The following is a 19,329-nucleotide window of genomic DNA, read 5'->3' as shown; positions in this document are numbered from 1 at the left end:
TTGAGCTCGAAATGCGTAAACAAAACGACCAAATATCTGTTACTAGCGCTTTACCCGCAGCTTAACTCGCGTTATAATTCAGAATTGCTAAATACCAATTTCTACACCTCTTCTAAAATGATTTTCATACAAACTCATCCAGCCCCTTTGTCACCTTAGAGGTTAAATTTTCAATAATACTTAATTAGAGCTAACCTATTTTGTAAAAGAATCTTATACAAATTTTCATGGTCCTTGCCCAAGTAGCTTGGGCTCTGCGTTGATAAGTCAGTCAGTCAGTCGTTATATAGATTAGAATATGGGAACAATCTCTTTGAACTAATAACTTACTTTTTTCGCGTTTATCTTATAAGCTGTAAACCCATCCGAGAACAGTGTATTCTCAGCTATAATAAGCGAGTCAGGAACACACATCGCAATCGGACGAAACATTGACTTCAAATTATCAGGTAACTCCGTACGTCCGGCGTAACTAGAACACGTCATTTTTAATGAATATTTCGGGAATAACGCTTTCGGATTTAAGCTGTTCTGTATTGACTATAGGTATGGGTCATAAATATGCTGAATCAATAACATAATATGTCAAATATTGAAAATAATATATTTATTATATATATCATTATAATATATTAAATACCCAGGGTTCATAGTAATGAATATTCCACAGTTGCCATCGAGCTTGATATCGGAGCCCTCGAACACGAACCGCTTCTGATTGAGGGACAGAGCTAGCAGTACTGCCAGGATTTGCTGCGCCACCACCGACAACACCTCGATGTTGATACGGTTGAACTCGTCGAAACAACCCCAGCATCCACTCTGAGCTATACCTATAAAGAGCATGGTTCAGTGGTGGTAGTGTGCATGTTTCGGGGCCAATTACCAAAAATATATAAATATTTAATAGAAAAACCTTATAATATTAAAAATTTTATTTTTTTACTCGTTATATCAGACCTGCAAAACATTTAGCCATAGACTTGTAATCGAGTCCGTCGGAACAGTTAGTGACAACCACCCATCTCGCTAGAGCTCGACCGAGGTCCTTCGTTGTCTCTGTTTTACCAGTTCCCGCTGGACCCTGCGGACTGCCGCCGCGAAACAGGTGTAAAGCTGTAGTCAGCGTTATGTAGCATCTGAGGAATAATTACTTTACGGTTTAATCTTATAGGACTTAACACTTGATGTGTTCCATGGATCTTTCGGTATAATAGAAGTTAGGTGCATACCAGCCAGACCAGCTCATACGAATTAAATTTAAATTTCATGCTCTTTGAATTTTTGTGGAGTTAATTGTTCAACTATATATATATAACATATAACTATGATTTGGATGAACATATTGTATTAATTCGACTAAGGTGGCGTTATTTCGTGTTAACGAACATTTATAAGCAGATGAAAAAAAGAAGTTAGAAAAACAAATACGTTTAATATTATAAAACGTTACATATGAACTTTTGTGTGGTATAATAGTTTGATTTTCAAAAAAATTGGTAGTTTTATAATTAATTTGGAGTATAAGCAATAGTAGCAAATAATTCCTCAAATTGAATTACGTGTCTAATTTTACTCAGTAATATCTTCATTTATATGTTATAGTTAAAACCTCTTCTATGAATCAAATGGACCAAAAAGTTTATTATTTAATTCATACCGGTCAGTGAGCGGCGTTATAACCAGTCGACCCGAATTACCAATGTACTCATATGTGTAGATAGAGTTCGTGTTTGTCTGCCTGATATAGCAGTCTTCGCGTTCACGATCCCAGTAAAACTTCAGCTGAGAGAACCATTCGAATGCTGACACTGACATACATCCTGGAATAATTTATAACAGCTTATAAAATATGTATTATAAATCATTTATTTTCGAAATTCGATGTTACTTTAAAATACTCTTGTATGATGAGCCATTTTTTATCCTTAAGAATATCTAATTGGAATTAGATTAATTAGAAGTCAGAGATAGACTTAATTAGTACAGTGGCACACAATGGTACTAAAAAAAAATATAGACGGCCAGTTCAAAGATGAACGATGCCCTAAATGGCACCCGGCTGGAAGTGCAATATGAATAAGATCGATTAAGACTTTGGAGGAGGCGTATGCCAACACAAAACATTATTTACCGACACCTGAAAAACAAAGTAATATTTAAAAACCATATATTAATAAGATTCTAAGGTTGACAAAAAGGTTATTATTATTACTATTATACTCGTACTTTTTATCTAAAATATATAAACAAAGATTAATTATTGGTATCTGCACTAACCCATCTTATAAAGTCTCTCCACAGTGTCTCGAGAGTGAATTTCAATCACACATAACGCGTTTACTTTACAACGCAAAATTTTAGAAATTTCCTTTCTAGACATCATCTGTAAAGTAGCCAGGATCTGGTTCTGCTTCTTACGTAGTTTCTTCAGCGGTTTTTTCTCTTTCATAATGTCGCAGCGACACAATGTTCTAGTACAATCGGAAGTCCATTGAATCTATTAATGGAAAGAGAAAATCGGAGCTTAAAATATATAAAAATCGTGTAATTTCTGGATGTATCCGACATGCGATCGAAGATTCGAGTTTGTTAAAGATTACGTTGCTTAAAAAATCATTTAAATTTTATTGAGATTCAGTTTTCCATTTTTATGAACTATCTATCGTTTTTATTTTTTGTTTACAGTAACTAAAATTAAATCGTATTTTAGTAATCACATTAAGAATAAAAAATAACTATTCGCGTAGATATTCAAACATAATGGTTGTTCCTAAGCTAAAATATGTATATAATAATTAACTAAATAACTTTACTTTTTTCCATATATATGTATAGACTATATGGAAAAAAGTGAAGTTCCTTTTGGGTCATAAAGTTCCAATGGACAGATACACAATAAAGGTTCTCCCAACCAGGAAGTCAACTAGTAATTTCCTCAGTTTCTGGGCCCGTTTGAAAGTTGCAAGGCGCCAAAAATCGAAATAGTATTGCAGTAATAACCTTGCTGCTGGTAATTCCGAGCTGACCTGGCCAGTCGTTAATCCACTGTTCTCTTTGGTAACGGCATTTCCTTAATGCAGCTCGTGTCAATATTAATTGCTAAAAATTAAGATTCTTTATTTAGTTCCTTCTACGTTTATTTAAAAACTGTATTATTCGTCCCTTGAGTAGTTTACAAGAGCACAAATCCTGGTTTGGGCAGATGAAATTCCTTGATTGACAAAGAATTCTTAGTACAAGCTCAGATTCTAGATGTTGGCATTGTAACAGGTCCTAGTTTTGTAAAGCAAAGTAGGAACTGCGCTTCTTCACTCGCACTTCCCACCTGCTTATGAGAGCGAGTGAATAAATATTGCAAATATGTTTGCCCAAACACTTATGCTATAATATCATCTTATACTAGAATATTTCCGATACAGTCACCATTGAGAAAAGTCACCGTTACCGAAATCGGCATCACATTAAAAAAAAGTTTAATATAATGGTAGCTGTTGTAACCAATTTTTGATAAGCACTTCCACAAGAAACGTATTATGATTTATAGTATATTCATAATTTAATATCTAATCCACCTCTCTTAAGACAACTCTCATGGTATGTTCCAGGCCCAGCAACCAAACTTCGGCCGGACCATCCAACACCAGGTTATACTTCCACTCTATACACTCGCCGTCGTCCGACATCATCGCTTTAGCTACTGGCAAGCCCATTGCATTCTGAAGAAATAACAATCTTCGATGTGATAGGGTGAAGTTAGAGAACAATATAGGTACATATTTACTAGAATATAAAAATAATTAATTAATGAATATTATAATTATTGCGCAACTTTTAAGTTATTAGTATTACAACTTATTGTAATATTGCTACAAAAAAGTTAGATCATGACCCTTAGCCTGACGTCATTAAATTAATTATTACAAACATAACATATATTTTTGGAGGGAAATAGAAATGTTAGCAATACTGAGAAATTAGATGTACTGTTACTGTTTTATTATAATCAAAGATTTAACCATAATATGTAAATCTTAGTTGCTTTGAGTTTTTAATTATTTTTTATCTAAAACGTAGGTTGATATGTGCTCCTTCCTCATACTTAAGCAACCTGAATAATAAAGAACAATAATAATAATAAATTGGTTTTATAAATAATTCAAGACAAATAAAAAAAAACACGTTTTATTTTCATAAAAATATATAGTAATAAATAGGTTACATTACATTACATACATATTAAAGTAAAACTAGTACTGCCTAGACAACATTTGCAATTTTAGAGGTAGCTTTCGTTTCGCAGCTTCGAAGTGTTGGAACGATATCCCACCTCTGATTAAGAACAGTACGTCTCAAAATAAGTTTAAGGCACAATGCAAGCAATGACTTCTAGCTATGCAAAAGATGCAATGTGTCTAGACAAATGTGTGTAACTAAACTTAATACTTAATTGTTATTTTGATTGTAATTTATTAAAATATATGCCTTTATTTGCTTATACATTTTAAATATTATTATTCTTTTATTTAATATGAAATATTTTCCTTTTCCAAGAATTTAATCAAAAAAAAAGAAAACCTCTCCGTTTTAGTAAAGCTTGCATGTTTTTATTTTAGCCTATTGGGCGTGTTATAAAATTGTATTAACTTTTATTATTTAAGTAATCTTCTTTTACCTTTTACTGCACTGAATGTAACTTTTGTGTTGGCAGCATATGTACAAGGCGTAGACTGAAAAGCAGCCTTCCTGAGACTACGACCTTTTCAACAAATTATCAAATATCATATTGTTAACTCTTTTTTATGGTTTTGTACCTTAATTTTGTCTTTGTTTCTTTTCGGTGAATATAGTTATTTATTATTATTATTTTTATTATAAAAAATCCAGTTTACGTAACTATGATTCAAGATCCAATTGTGCAATACAGCTGCACCTCACTGGTTAGAACATACAATACCTACCTTTTTCTTTTGACAGATATTAACAACTTGTATAGAATTTCACATTGTTGAATTTATTATTGCCGTTATAACTATAGTTATAAAATATTAAATATTATATAAAATTAATAATTTGAATATTGGTGAATTTTTATTGGATGTTTGGAAGTAAATTTAAAGCAGACATATTTATTAATGTAGAATGGTGTTGTATTATACCATAAGATATATTAATCAAGATCTGTTAATAGTCTAATATAGCGAAACTATTGAAAAATTGCTTGGAATATACAAACTTAATCCTTGTTTATCTTTTGTCCTACTTCAATTGGAATAAGGTATAGACTAGTGTTTAGTTTTTACAATAATATTAACATCATTAATAATAAAAAATAGTATAGTCTGTTCACCTATCATCATACCTTAATGTATATAAATGCCTATAAAAACATTATACAATTAAAATTCATCTAACTATTTTAAATCAAAACACTATCGTCCATAGATCTTGTCCGGTAAAGTCAGCAGGGATTTAATAACAGCTTTTTTATCTTGATCAGATCGGCAGGAATGGACCATGTGTAGGTAGTCATTTAATAATGATTGTGACTTCGAACTTGGATGATTCATTAGAAGTATTGTTAAAGCCTGAAAATACAAAATATAACAATACAGTATATAAATAAGCTACATTATTGTGTTCATTTATTTAAATGCAGAAAAATATAAATTTATGTATTAAGTATTTTTGTTACACAAATGATAAACCAATTACATAAATCATACAAGACTCTGTTTTTACTTACTCTAACATAAATGGGCAGTTCATCATTTCTATTAGAAGCATGCTCCCATATTGGTGATTTTTTTAATAGATAGACGAGTTGATCCCAATCATGAGAATAGATAGCGCGCCTCAGGGCCATCTGGTAGGCATTCCTCCATTTCTTACTCCTTAAATCAGTCTCATACAAACTTTTGTCCAATTGCAACTGAAGAAGATTTCTCTTACAGCGTTTGTCGTGTGGTTTACTCGGAGTCTCTAGTAAGTTTACCGCTCGTTTCTAAAGTAACAATGTAAAATTAAAACACCACACTAAATATATATAAAAACAACACATATATAACCATTAGATCACTTACCAGACTACTTAAGGGAACATAATGACATTTAACGATTTCTTCTTTGCTCATGTTTACTTCATATATTTCGCGAAAACACTTTAGTTTAAAATTAATATAAAAGAGCAGTTAACATAACCTTTCAAACGTAACAATAACAAAGCGAAAATTAATGTCAAAATGTCAATGTCAATATTGCCAATTGCCAATATGACATGAAATGATTACGAGTTCTGAATTTTCGAGTTTACAACAACTTAAATTAAAAAAAAACTTAATAATCTATTATTACTTAATAATTTATATCGCTTTGTGTCTATTTAAATTACTTACCACATACTTATACAATATACATTAATATATAAGTTTGGGCATTAATACTTTACCTTATCAATTTTGATTTTATTCACGTTATCAAATAACTTTTTTAAATGAACTTGAATTAGCTGTGGTTTCTTTGAGTTTCCTAATATCTCTAGTAAATCATCGTTAGATATAAAATAGAATCTAGGAAATAGTTGTCGCTTTGTTTCGAGATACTTTTCTAACGCTCGCAATATTCCATCCAAGTTATCAACCATTTGATTAAGCTTATTGAACAAATATGGAGCTGGCTTGTATAGACATGCTTCTACTGCGTTTTTCCCAGCGTACATACTGTTTTATAATTATATATGTTAGTAAATAAAGAAGACGGGAAAATTAAAAAACAAACAATTTAATAAAATAACTAACTTGCTAGTTATTTCTGTCCAATCATCAGTTAATGCGTCAAAAACTTTAACTTCATTGGGAAGTTGTTTTCTAATATCTTCTCCGCTAAAAATGCTTTCGAGATACAAGTAACGTCTCTGCACTTGTAACGATATCTTAAATACAATAAAAAAACGAGATATTAAGCAATATTTAAAGTTATAATGTACGACATAATTCATATTTTATAACAACCTCGATACATTCCGCCACATAACCCAAAGATTTCTCCCAATAATCCACTTCTTTGATAAATGGCTCTACGTATTTGGTTGATTTCATAGAGGATAGTTGAACTTGATGGTCTTCGAGAAACTACAAATTATAATATTTATTACCCAATCACAGGCAAACACACGGAATAGTTTGACATACTCTTTACGAACCTGTGAGACATCTTCTACATTCTTAATTTTATACATATCGCCTCTATGATGTTGCATTTCGTATGTTGTAGCCTTCCACACTTCTCTTATAGCTTTAAGGCCGTTCTCTATGTTCAACTCCATTGTTGCTGCGTTCGATATCTCAGCGATATCTTCAGCATACGCTTGGAAGTTGAGCCGCATTATTAGTTCGAGCTTAAAATCCTCGGAATTTTGGTCAAATTCCCTGGTAATTAACGCATCTTTATAAATAATGTTAAACGGATTCAATCAAGGACTTAGAAATAATAAAAAATGTATGTTAGGTATATTTTTAATAGCACACGTATAAAATAATAAATTATCTGTATTAACTTACACTCCCATAAGGGTCTTTATTCTATCCCAATGCCTCTCCCTCATGCAAGGATTCTTAAGATCGCCGATCAATGGCAATGTTCGTCGAAATGCGTCTACTTTTACTCTAGTCGTGTCAATAATATCCCATCCCTTTTCTTTAAGTTGACGCGAAAGGCGGTTAAAGTTTCTAATAAAATATTAATTGTATTAAAGAGTCAATTTATCTTTGTATTATGCAGCCAAAGGTATGACGAGAAAGATTTTCTTTATACCTAAACAGATACATAACATTGTCTTCCATTTCATCAGTTTCCATTTCCCAAAAGGTTTGTGTTTTATATTTTTCCCATGACTCCTCCCATTGAAACACCAATCCCCACACTTCTTCCAATTTTTCTAGTTCTTTCTCCATCTTTTGCAGTTCTAGGTTCACGGGAGTCCTGTTAAGAAAAATGGCATCTTCACAATTTTCATTTATACAAAAACAGAGTCAAAATATCAATGTAAATCTAAATATACAGAATATTCGAATAATGATCAATCGAAAATTGTCTCAAGTACAAATTCATAAAATTACGTTAAATTGAACACGGCAAGCCCATCTCTTATTTGTTGTTCTTGGGCTCGAAGCGCATTAAGTTGATCTCTATACGCTTTCAACTGAGCCAATGCGTCTTTACCGGTTACATCAGAGCTGCATGGAGCAGTTTTATAGAAATCTTCACAAAATTCTTTAGCCGCTTCTTTGAATACCTATTTGATTTTTTTTATGAAAGATTATCAATATTAATTTGAGGATCATTTGTATTGTATTTACTTCAAGTATTCCATTTTCGTTTAGTTTTACTACCTCAGCTTGTTCCAGGAGTTCAGCTTTAAATTTATCTTTATTCATCTCCAACGCCTTCTTTGCTTCTTCCAATAGAGCGAGATATTCGGTCCAAGCAACAGGTATGTTCTCGTGTCGTGTTGACATATCCGAACTGATCTCCACCTCAAATTTAGCTAAGAGACACAACTAATTTAATGAAAGTCATAGTACAGTTTTTAAAAATGAATATATATATTTTACATAAATATGCTATATAATATATAATACAGCTCTCCTGATATATACCAATCACAATCAAAAGAATAATTAAATTAAAAAAAAGTTTGAACTCTCTTTAAAAAAATTCGATACGCTCTAAGAAATAAAAATTCGTTACCTTATTATTAATTAAATATGTAAGTGTAACTTCCATTTTTCTTATCTTACCAAGAGTGGTCATTTTATCGGTAATAGGTGGAAACGTCTTTTCGATTTGCGTTATCTCCGACATCAAGCACTCATACGTAGCCATTGCTGAAGCTAATTCTTTTAAATCTGTAGGCATCTAAAATTTTATATAATACATTTTTCAAATTCTCGTAGTGCCCATAGAAGAGCTGGGTTGAATGTAAAGAGAACCCTAGAGGCCCTTTCCTAGACAGAATACGTTTATTGAGGAATCAACGAAAATGTCAACAACAAAAATATGCACAATTTCAACTCAATGAGATGCGTGAATCCGAACAACAATTGCACAAATATATATTTCTTTCGATCGTAATCAAGCAATTATTTTTTTATATACATAAGATTTTAATTAAGACATACGGTCATGGCTTGTGTGCTGCTTTTATCTATGTACGCATAAACATTATCAATGTCGGACTCAGTTATTTTCCTAAGCAGTTCTCCCAACTTTGTCTGCCACACTAAACAGTGGGAAATAATCGATTTCTTTAATTCGCTGGAGTTTAGTGTTATAAAATGGATCTGAAATATACACATATATCAGTCTTCTCTTCTTCTTCAAACATCTTTAAATAATTTAACTCTAAAATAATCTCATTAAATAAATTAATAATTGCAATACCTGATTAACGGTTTCTTGTATTTGAACAGCATTTGCAAGATTACTGTAGTTGATTATAAGTTCATCAAAATCCGCAGCTATATGACCTTCTTGTCTATACTTCGACATAAATTCATCCTTATTTACCTTCCAAATGTGAGAATAAGGATCCCACATGCGTATGTGCTCAGTCACTAGAGTCAAATTATATTCTATTTCTAAAATTAAAAATTCAATAGCACTATTATAGTCCCCGTTAATAAATATTGCACTTGAAAAGAGTCAATCGGCTAATTACGGTTTCGTAGTGTCATCTGTGTCGTGTGTTATAATTATTAAGAGCCACAATTTAAAACATGGATATTATAAATATCACTTTCATTTGATATGTGGGTAGTTACAAAAATTGCTAAACCAGTCAATTCACAGTGCATTATAATACTATATTTAATGAAAATAATAATATGTATTTACAAACTTTTCGTACACGGTTAAAGCGGCTGTCTATTCTGGGTATATAATTACATATAATGTAATCTTTCAGACATTACATAACTAACAGTCTACTATATACGATGTTATATCTACCCGCGTTAATCAAAGCTTGTAATTTATTGCTATCTGTATCCGTCTTTATGACTTCGGTAAACTTCTTAAGACCTCCAGCGGGTAATCCAAACTTCTCGTATAATCTCGGAATTGTACTTAGAAGATGAATAATTTCTTCAATAATCGTCGTAAAAGTATCTAATAATTCATTACGATTTGGAATAAATGTGATATGCTTATCAGTCAAATAAAGACTCATTTTGATGAGAGGCGAGGGTGCCATTGTACCTAAAAATTGAATGATCATTGTGAAATGTATAATTATTTTAAATCCGATACATGTATAATATTTTTCACGCTAACCATCTCCGTGCACAGCTTTGTACATATTTTTCATTGTGGCTTTGATCGCCAAACGTAACGCATCTTCGAATAAACGATCAAATCTCCTGACGTATTTTATCCAATGATCTGCCATCTGAAGGAGTGGACATATCACAATAAGTATTCAATCATTCAATATTTTTATTTCAAAACTCATGTTTAGAATTATATACATTCGTATTAAACTTTTTTACCTGCGTTATATAGGCCTCAAATCCTTCATACACAATAATAATGTATGTTATAATTTCCTTGTACATATCTAATATTTTAGCGGCTGCTCTTTCTTCCATTTCCCTAATCATTTGTCGTAATTCTCTTATCGCGAATACATTATAAATATCAAATTCAATTAGGGGAGTATCGCATATTTTTTCCATTATTTTCACTAAGTTTATATTACAATTTTTGTATGTTGTTAAAAAATCTTGAAGCTGAAGAAAATGAAGTATATTATATTATTATTTTATATTTATGTGATTTCGACTTTATTTTGAACCGTGCTTATAGCAAGTTTATATTATTTTTTATTTATTTTATTGTATGTTCGACGGGGATTAAATTGTTTGTAAAATTACTATAATAACATATTTACTTTTATATATAAAAATTACTTCTTAACTATTTAACTTATTACTATTTAATTTATACATATTAATTACTTCTCCGATTTGGGTGACGCAGTCCGCGATATAAGCATCAGACATTGTTGAAGTCCATGTCAATTTTGTGATTCCCGGTTGAACTTTTTTTTCACAGGCCTTAAAATATTTAAAATAGAACATTAGGTAATTATACATATATATATACTTTTTTTATAGCAAATTTAATATAGTAAGAAAAAATTAAAATATAATATAAAACATTAATTTTAGTTGATAAAAATAGGTGCCAAGCACAGTACAGTATAACGAAAGTAATCAAAAAAGTAAAAAGTGACTGAGTCAAATAAGTGGCCCAGAGTAAATCCGTGCACCCTTTTCAAAATCAATCAAAGTTAAACAGAAATCGTGATTGATGATTACACATTATAATCGTAATTGTTAATCATTAATCTAATTACATTTAGCTTAAGTCTGAATAAAAACAATCGAACTACAGTTCTGAACTTCATATGAAAAAGTGTACTTAATTTGTAAATAGAATGATTCAATTTATTTCTTTCACATGCCGTATATGTGTGATATATAATTATTGTGTGATTTTGAAATTAATATATTTATTAAACTATTTAAAGACACAGGACATTTCACAGGACGAGTAAAGACGCATAAGCAGCTTTGTTATTGAACTGTAATAATATTATTGATATCTTGAATAATCGATGGTATTTATTATTATTGATTCCTGTCATGTCGGCGAAGTGGTTAGAGAACGTTGGATGTTAAATTATATAATTATATATTATGTAATAGTGTTGTATTATAAATAAAGATATATTAACCAATAACTGTCAGTAGTGCATAATATTGCAAAGCTATTAGTATACACATGTGGAAATCTATGGTTTGATTATCTATGGTTAATCTCTCTGTCATTTGCAAAGTATATAGATAATTAATTATTAAAGCAACCTGACACCTGTTAGTTGTTACCCACTGGCAGAGTGACAGTTTATATCGTATGTGAAATTGTCAATGTGAAATGTTTGATGGTTATTTTCATATCATTAAGCTAAGAAATAAATTTAAATTTAAATCAAAATTTAAGAAGTGTTTTTGTTAGATGATTTCAATAACACCCAATAAACGCTACTTTAAACAGATGAATAACTGCTTAAATAAACTTAAACAGATGAAGAACTTCTTTCACGATGAACTTAGCAGATCCGGATTTGGAATTAGTAGATCCGACGCCGAATATTCACTCGCTGTTTTTACATTTCGATCAAATATTTTTTTGGGCTAAACTAGAGAGCAGAGCAGTAGTCCGCTGGAGTAAACGCATGTACTCCTGCGCAGGAATATGTTCGTAAGTGTTTTTATCTCTTTAATCTCGCTGCCTTATAATCGTTGATTGTTTATCATAGCATACTGAGGTAATTACTGTGATGATTATTTAAGAACAATGCATTTAAAACTATTTAAAAATGTCATAATAGTCCCATGCAAGTAAAAGCTTAATCTTTCAATAACAACAACAAATACATCAATGAAGAACTTTCAGATATTAAAAGAACTAATACAAATAAATCAGCTTGAAGATGTTTTTGCACTTCCAGTAGTGTAATTAAACAATATAAACTAGTTCATGCTATATTAAGCTATAGCGTTAGAAGAGTAATTTTGTCTATTATTATTTTCCTACTAAATAGTTCTTATATAATATATGGGTAAATGTGAAAATTTACATGGTATAAAAACTGACACAAGAGATATGAATGCTATATTATTAAAATGAGCTAATGGAATATTGCCACCAATGCGCCACCAACCTTGGGAACTAAGATGTTATGTTCCTTGCGCCTGTAATTACACAGGCTCACTCACCCTTCAAATTGGAACACAACAATACCAAGTACTGCTGTTTTGCAGCAGAATATCTGATGAGTGGGTGGTACCTACCCAGATGAGCTTGCACAAAGCTCTACCACCAGTAAAAAAGTGGAATTGTAGAGGTTGGTAAAAGTGGTAAAATTTAAAAAGCCTACTGGTTTCAACTGCTTAAATCCACTACTGAATATAAGAACAAATTATCATTAGGATACGTGATTTATGTGTTGAAAGCAATGATGAGGATGACTACAAAATTTCAAGAGTAATTCATGATTAAAAATGATATAGTTGACACTATAAAAATAAAAAATACTTGTTTAATTATGTATTTGTTGACGTTGCACTACAACAAACCCAAAAACAGCTCCAAACAGATTTAACTGTACATAAATATGAATCTTTTTATATATATTTTTTAACAGTGAATTTTCTTTAATTTCAGCTACGATAGGGGAGGTATCTGTGATATAGCTTTAAGCGAACCATTACTTAAACTGAGACCCCGCAAGGACCTAGTTGAGACACTTCTGCATGAGATGATTCATGCCTATCTCTTCATCACAAATAGAGATAAAGACCGAGATGGACATGGGCCAAATTTTCAAGGACACATGTACAGAATAAATAAAGCAGCTGGTCTGAATATCACTATTTATCATGATTTCCATGACGAGGTAAATAAAAATATTTTTTTGATTTAAAAAATTAAATTTTTAACAAGGTAAACAGTATAAAGAAAATATTTCTTTGTACAATATATAACTGGAATGAGATTCAAAAATTCTCCTTAAAGAAAATAAGATCTTGGCCCAGCTGCGGGACATTTATGGCCTGCTACTTTTTTATGGAACATATTAATATATTTGATACAAGTTTGAGGACAATAAAATTAAAACTTAGGAATCCATATAACTATTACCTAAGAAAATATTTAACCTTTGTAGTATATATTGAAATTTACGTCATTTATAAATGAAATACTGGTAGTAGGGCTTTGTGCAAGCTCGTCTGGGTAGGTACCACCCACTCATCAGATATTCTACCGCACAACAGCAATACTTGATATTGTTGTGTTCCGGTTTGATGGGTGAGTGAGCCAGTGTAATTACGGGCACAGGGGACATAAAATCTTGGTTCCCAAGGTTGGTGGCGCATTGGCTGTAAGCGATGGTTGACATTTCTTACAATGCCAATGTCTAAGGGCGTTTGGTGACCACTTACCATCAGGTGGCCCATATACTCGTCCACCTTCCTATTCTATAAAAGAAATAATATTTCCAGAAAAAAGAATTTTTCCGAGTAAATAAGAGAAACCGATATAAACATAAATAAATGATTATCAGATGGCAGCTATCAATAAAATGTTATATTAATATTCTAGGTGAAACTTTATCAAACTCATTGGTGGAGATGTAATGGACCATGTCAATTCATAAAACCACATTTCGGCATTGTACGGCGTTCAATGAACAGAGCACCGGGCCCTTCAGACTGGTGGTGGAATCGTCATAAAAAAAACTGTGGAGGCACTTTTGTTAAATTTAAGGAACCCGAAAAACGCCAAAAGAAAAATCCTCCTAAACCAACGGCTGATATAAGTAAATTTGTTAAGAAAACAAATAAGGATAGTGATATTAGTGGAAATAAGGTTTCTAAACCTGTTTTAAAGGATTCTAATAATCTACCGAATAAATCAAATATTAGTGCTAAAATTACTAAAAGTAATACATCTAGGAGTGTCGTTGCCACAAAGAAGAATAATGTAGTGTTTAATCCCCAAGTTCCCAAGCCTCCAGTTGTGTTCAGTGGTAAAGGGCAGACAATTAATGAAACAAGTATAACAAGTTCAGCCGATGTTGTTGGAATGGTTCGAAATGTTTGGGCAAATAAAGATTTGTCAATGATATCTTCTAATACGAAAACTTCTATAAAAGCACCAAAAGTTGGTACAAACTCAACAAATTTGAATAAACATAAGGCTGAAGACATTTCTTCACCTCCAGCCAAAATAAAGAAAATAGATGATTATTTCAAAAGTAATGCCGTATCGGTTCTCAAGGACTTGTACGGAAAAGATTTTGTTATTACAGAAGTGAATAGCAATAAAAGATTATCAGTTGTATCCGTTGATTCAGATTTAGTTGATTGTCCAGTTTGTAGTAGCAAAATAAGTAGTACAGAAATAAATAGGCATTTAGATGAATGCCTAAATAAACAAATTATAGAAACTATTTGCATAGAAAATGGGGATATAATACCTGCGATAAATATTAAGTCAGATCCTGATAGAGTTAATAATAACAATCCTAACAATGTTTCTTATGCAAAAGATACAAATGAGAAAAAAAACAAATCAGTTGCGAAAGATAATTTACAATATCCTACTAATGAAACAAAATGTATTAACTTGAATGACTTACCAAATAGCAAAGTCTTAAATATTAATGGTCAGCTAAAGGATAGAAAATCTGGTATATTCGAAACATCACTAGTATCTTCAGATTACACGGTACCTAAAATAAAAAGAGAGCCCGGCTGCGATAAAGACATAGAATTTATAAGTGAACAAAAATGTCCATGTTGTGGTAGTACAATGACTAAAGCTATCGATGAACATTTGGACGAATGTTTGGCATTTTTCGACAACAACACCACGATACCGACAGAAGGCGCTTCAACCAGTTTTACAAATGAGACAATAGTGTTAGACGACGATGACGATATATGTGATGAGACTTTAACACTTAATGCGACTGGAACTAAATCACCTTGCCCGTGCTGTCTCAAAATGATTGAGCTAGCTGATATGAACTACCACTTGGATATCTGCTTGAGTTAAACTCTATACTAAATTATGTACTTGTAGAATATGTACAAATCTCTCATGTAAAATACTTTAATATATGTTGTAGCTATGGACTAAATTATAATGTTCCATTTACAAAAGACTGAAAAATTGTATTACAATTAATAATATAAGTTCCATTTCAAACAGTGTAAGAGCTGTTTATAGTATATGAAATAAGGCATTTTTTGTTTATTTGGTATGATTTATGTTAATTTTATAGAGTAGCCAGAGTTTTATTCTAGTCTCGAAAACCAAGTAAGATACAAAACTGTTTTTTTTTTTCAAGTTTCTTTTAGTTATTTCATTTTACATTAATATATTCAGATGATAATGTCGATGTTCAAATATGATATGTCCATATTCAAATATAATGATGTCGAGGTTCGAGATCTCTTTCTGGGTGGTCCTATTGGCTCCCACCACTTAGTAGCTACATTCATGTTGATTATAAGATATTATAACATGTGAGAATGAATGTGACATGACGTGAATCATGTAAAACAACTCTTTGTCAAATGTTTCAAAAACATAAGAATAAATAAATTAATTATGAATGAAAGATTTGTTTCAATAATGAATACTGACCAAGGTGAGCGGCTTGAACAACAGCCTTTCCTCTTCCGACAGCGAGTCGAGTATCTTATTGTACCCCTTCACAACCGCCAGGACGCTCTCGTACACGTAGAACACTGTCTTACTTTTCATATATACCTGTTTTAAACGACCACATAAGTTTTTCAACTGTAAATTATTATCACTAATTAATCGTAACACGAAGCAAAAGTATTCGAGCGAACGACGGTTTTTCGGATATACTTTTGGGCGTTTTTTGAAAATTCATAAAATGATATACTTAATACAAAAAATAGTCTATGAATGATTACGTAGAGACTTTTTATTGATCAAATTGTTGTTAAAATATATACCTGATATGCGTGCAAGGGTATATCCATTTGTAAATTCTCCCAGTGACTTGCTTCCTTACATAGATCCAAAATATTCCTAAAGGAGGCAAACATTTAGTAAAACTTATAGCTAGTAGGTAGTTAGTTTTTTTTATAGAATATGTAGGCGGATGAGCATATGGGCCACCTATTGGTAAGTGTTCACCAACGCCCATAGATATTGGCATTGTATGAAATGTTAACCATCGCAAACATCGCCAATGCGCCACTAACCTTAGGAACTAAGATGTTATGTCCCTTCAAACCGGAACACAACAATACTAAGTACTGCTGTTTTGCGGTAGAACATCTGATGAGTGGGTGGTACCTACCCAGACGAGCTTAGACAAAGCCCTACGACCAGTAAAGAAGAAAACACAATATTGTATAACCAATCACTCGTTAAGCAACGATTATAAGTAACAACGTAAGTGTCTATTTTAAGGATGAAATTTTTTTATACATGAAATTAGTAGACGCCCTAACAGCCTGTGAATGTCCTACTGCTGGGCTAAAGGCCTCCTTTCCCTTTTTTTGAGGAGAAGGTTTGGAGCTTATTCCACCACGCTACTCCAGTGCGTGTTGGTGGAATACACATGTGACAGAATTTCAGTGAAATTAGACACATGCAGGTTTCCTTACGATGTTTTCCTTCACCGTAAAGCACGAGATGAATTATAATCACAAATTAAGCACATGAAAATTCAGTGGTACTTGCCCGGGTTTGAACCCACGATCATCGGTTAAGATTCACGCGTTTTTACCACTGGAGATGGCCCATCTCTGGTAGTAGACGCAGCTAAGTTTAAAACTAATAAAACTCACACGTCAATATTACACTCCAATAGTCCAGGATTTTCAGCACTTTTTCTCATCAAAGTTCTGTTCAAGCCAGCGGCGCATTTTTCATCTAGGTTGTGCTTAAAATTTTATTGAAGAATTAATTAAAAAGGATTTAATATTTATGTATTGATCCTTAAATTTTCTAAGTTGTCGTATTTTGAAAATAAAGATATATAGGTATGTAAGTAAAGGTATATGTAATATTTACCATAAGTGGAAACCAAGAGCTGCGACAGTCGTTATTAGTAATGCTCGCAATATTTTCACTAATATTTAATAAATTTTAATACCGTCCAAGATATCCACAGCTCCCTAATCGCCACGTCGATGGCTCCCACAAGCCTGTTCACGTGCATGATGACATCCTCCGAGTTGCTGCACGGCAACAACCACACGGAAGCGTCGGTCATCACCTAATGTAAGTATTCTTACAAAAGCCCGAATCATTAGTAATACCATGTCAATATGAGACAAGCTGAGACGACTCCCATAACATTGCCCCATACCTCTCACTATTGCTCACTCAATATAGATAATGCTACATTCATAATTAGGCCCGTGAGCTCAAAGACACCGGGTAAAACGACTGGCAAAGTAGTCTCGAGACCTTCTTGAGGTACCGCAGGCCGTGCGTGCGCGCGCGCAGCAGCGCGGCGCGGCCGGCCGCGTGCGGCAACGCGCCCGCCCGCGCACCGCGACTCGCCACCGTCTCCTTCTTGGCCGCCTGCACCTCGTCGCTGAACATCGCCCACACCTGCACCAGTTGAATCTACTTGTCTAGGTGAACGAATTCGCCCATAAATATCCCACTGCTGGGATGAGAAAAGCTGATTGCCTCCATATCTACGTATATTTGAAAAAAGCAATATACTACGCGTGAACACTCATCTCATAAACACCTTAGGAGTTTTTATTATAATGTTATTTATTTTTATATTAGGTAATTTTATTTAGATACTCTTAATTAACAGCATTACAGAAATGGTTGAACAGTTATTACTTATTACTAAAATAATACATACGAAATGTAAGTGTAGGCAATATAATACTTTTTACTGTTTTGACAGATTCCTAAAAGTGATTGATTCAAGAAATATATACTTAGATTTACTATAGATCGTTCCAATTCGACAGGGTGGGCACAATTTTAACGAAAAACGTGACACATACCTCAGCAGTTTTTCGTTTAAAAATTCTTCGGAGGTTCTTCCGTTTTGAATAATTGTGTAACGAAAACAGCGCCACAACTGCTTCTTCTACATGATTCACGCCTTCAAAGACAGTTTCCACTAAATTTTCTATTATAATCTGAAATAAGACAAAAATGCATTTATTTTAAGAAGTCAGCTAAACATGCATCATAAATCCGAAATTGTTCAAAAAAACTTACCTCGATATCCTTGATTACTGTTCTAAATTGTAGGATATCATCGTACCAAGATGGTGCTTGCACATCCAATATGCTAGTAGCGACAGCCCTCACATTATCGAGTGCATCGAGAAACATGTGCTCGATTTGATCGCACTTCGCCTCGAACTGGTCTCCACGAGCTCCGCCAAACATCGGCTTATTTATTACTTCAAGCTCGTCAATTCTGGGAGATTGTTGTTCAATATTATTTATTTTTATAAAAGACACATGCGACATACCGGACTCCATCCGCATTGACTTAATTAATATTTGCTACCAATTTACACATTAAGTGATTTATGAAAACGTACTAGTTGCACTACAGTAACCAGCTACAAGCATACAAATCATTTTTATGAATTAGCTATGTTATACTTGTTTAAAAAGCCGAGATGGCCTAGCGGTTAGAACGTGTGAATCTTAACCGATGATCGT

General features: G+C 32.5%; 3 protein-coding genes across 3 annotated transcripts in view; 1 reads left to right on the top strand and 2 right to left on the bottom strand.

Annotated features, from left to right (window-relative positions):
• LOC126771415 (dynein axonemal heavy chain 2) overlaps window positions 1-19,329 on the bottom strand; it is a 50,276-nt gene that overhangs the window by 28,790 nt on the left and 2,157 nt on the right. Inside the window, exons 5-33 of the mRNA XM_050491283.1 lie at window positions 18,874-19,078; window positions 18,654-18,791; window positions 18,091-18,237; window positions 17,774-17,896; window positions 17,466-17,560; window positions 16,623-16,698; window positions 16,282-16,407; window positions 11,016-11,114; window positions 10,548-10,787; window positions 10,333-10,447; window positions 10,009-10,257; window positions 9,442-9,638; window positions 9,180-9,341; window positions 8,799-8,916; window positions 8,391-8,545; window positions 8,118-8,293; window positions 7,813-7,980; window positions 7,560-7,727; window positions 7,202-7,427; window positions 7,011-7,130; window positions 6,798-6,931; window positions 6,449-6,719; window positions 3,576-3,719; window positions 3,004-3,102; window positions 2,281-2,500; window positions 1,661-1,823; window positions 961-1,139; window positions 641-833; window positions 331-472 (exon numbers count right to left, since the gene is read on the bottom strand). Of these exons, the coding sequence (XP_050347240.1) occupies window positions 331-472; window positions 641-833; window positions 961-1,139; window positions 1,661-1,823; window positions 2,281-2,500; window positions 3,004-3,102; window positions 3,576-3,719; window positions 6,449-6,719; window positions 6,798-6,931; window positions 7,011-7,130; window positions 7,202-7,427; window positions 7,560-7,727; window positions 7,813-7,980; window positions 8,118-8,293; window positions 8,391-8,545; window positions 8,799-8,916; window positions 9,180-9,341; window positions 9,442-9,638; window positions 10,009-10,257; window positions 10,333-10,447; window positions 10,548-10,787; window positions 11,016-11,114; window positions 16,282-16,407; window positions 16,623-16,698; window positions 17,466-17,560; window positions 17,774-17,896; window positions 18,091-18,237; window positions 18,654-18,791; window positions 18,874-19,078 (4,648 nt within the window). The remainder of the gene's footprint in view (window positions 1-330; window positions 473-640; window positions 834-960; window positions 1,140-1,660; window positions 1,824-2,280; window positions 2,501-3,003; window positions 3,103-3,575; window positions 3,720-6,448; window positions 6,720-6,797; window positions 6,932-7,010; window positions 7,131-7,201; window positions 7,428-7,559; window positions 7,728-7,812; window positions 7,981-8,117; window positions 8,294-8,390; window positions 8,546-8,798; window positions 8,917-9,179; window positions 9,342-9,441; window positions 9,639-10,008; window positions 10,258-10,332; window positions 10,448-10,547; window positions 10,788-11,015; window positions 11,115-16,281; window positions 16,408-16,622; window positions 16,699-17,465; window positions 17,561-17,773; window positions 17,897-18,090; window positions 18,238-18,653; window positions 18,792-18,873; window positions 19,079-19,329) is intronic.
• Window positions 4,172-6,215, bottom strand: LOC126771493 (uncharacterized). Its single transcript, XM_050491392.1, has 3 exons — window positions 6,084-6,215; window positions 5,747-6,004; window positions 4,172-5,588 (listed from the first exon to the last, which is right to left on the bottom strand). The coding sequence occupies exons 1-3, from the start codon at window positions 6,132-6,134 to the stop codon at window positions 5,433-5,435; spliced, it is 465 nt and encodes a 154-aa protein (XP_050347349.1). The 5' UTR covers window positions 6,135-6,215; the 3' UTR covers window positions 4,172-5,432.
• On the top strand, window positions 12,017-16,192 carry LOC126771453 (DNA-dependent metalloprotease dvc-1). The gene is made up of 3 exons (XM_050491344.1): window positions 12,017-12,324; window positions 13,291-13,522; window positions 14,230-16,192. The coding sequence occupies exons 1-3, from the start codon at window positions 12,167-12,169 to the stop codon at window positions 15,685-15,687; spliced, it is 1,848 nt and encodes a 615-aa protein (XP_050347301.1). The 5' UTR covers window positions 12,017-12,166; the 3' UTR covers window positions 15,688-16,192.

Source organism: Nymphalis io, chromosome 10, assembly GCF_905147045.1.
Source record: "Nymphalis io chromosome 10, ilAglIoxx1.1, whole genome shotgun sequence".
NCBI lineage: Eukaryota > Metazoa > Arthropoda > Insecta > Lepidoptera > Nymphalidae > Nymphalis > Nymphalis io.
Note: the sequence above shows the minus strand (reverse complement) of the source record. Positions and strands in the feature narration are given on the sequence as shown.

What these genes read in the sequence shown, in the direction of transcription:
- LOC126771453 (XM_050491344.1), top strand. Translation starts at nt 12,167, where the DNA reads ATGAACTTAGCAGATCCGGATTTGGAATTAGTAGATCCGACGCCGAAT. An exon ending in TCCTGCGCAGGAATATGTTC is followed by an intron (nt 12,325 to 13,290) that starts GTAAGTGTTTTT and finishes CTTTAATTTCAG; the next exon opens with CTACGATAGGGGAGGTATCT. An exon ending in ATCATGATTTCCATGACGAG is followed by an intron (nt 13,523 to 14,229) that starts GTAAATAAAAAT and finishes TTAATATTCTAG; the next exon opens with GTGAAACTTTATCAAACTCA.
- LOC126771493 (XM_050491392.1), bottom strand. Translation starts at nt 6,134, where the DNA reads ATGAGCAAAGAAGAAATCGTTAAATGTCATTATGTTCCCTTAAGTAGT. An exon ending in ATGTTCCCTTAAGTAGTCTG is followed by an intron (nt 6,005 to 6,083) that starts GTAAGTGATCTA and finishes TTGTTACTTTAG; the next exon opens with AAACGAGCGGTAAACTTACT. An exon ending in AACTGCCCATTTATGTTAGA is followed by an intron (nt 5,589 to 5,746) that starts GTAAGTAAAAAC and finishes TTGTATTTTCAG; the next exon opens with GCTTTAACAATACTTCTAAT.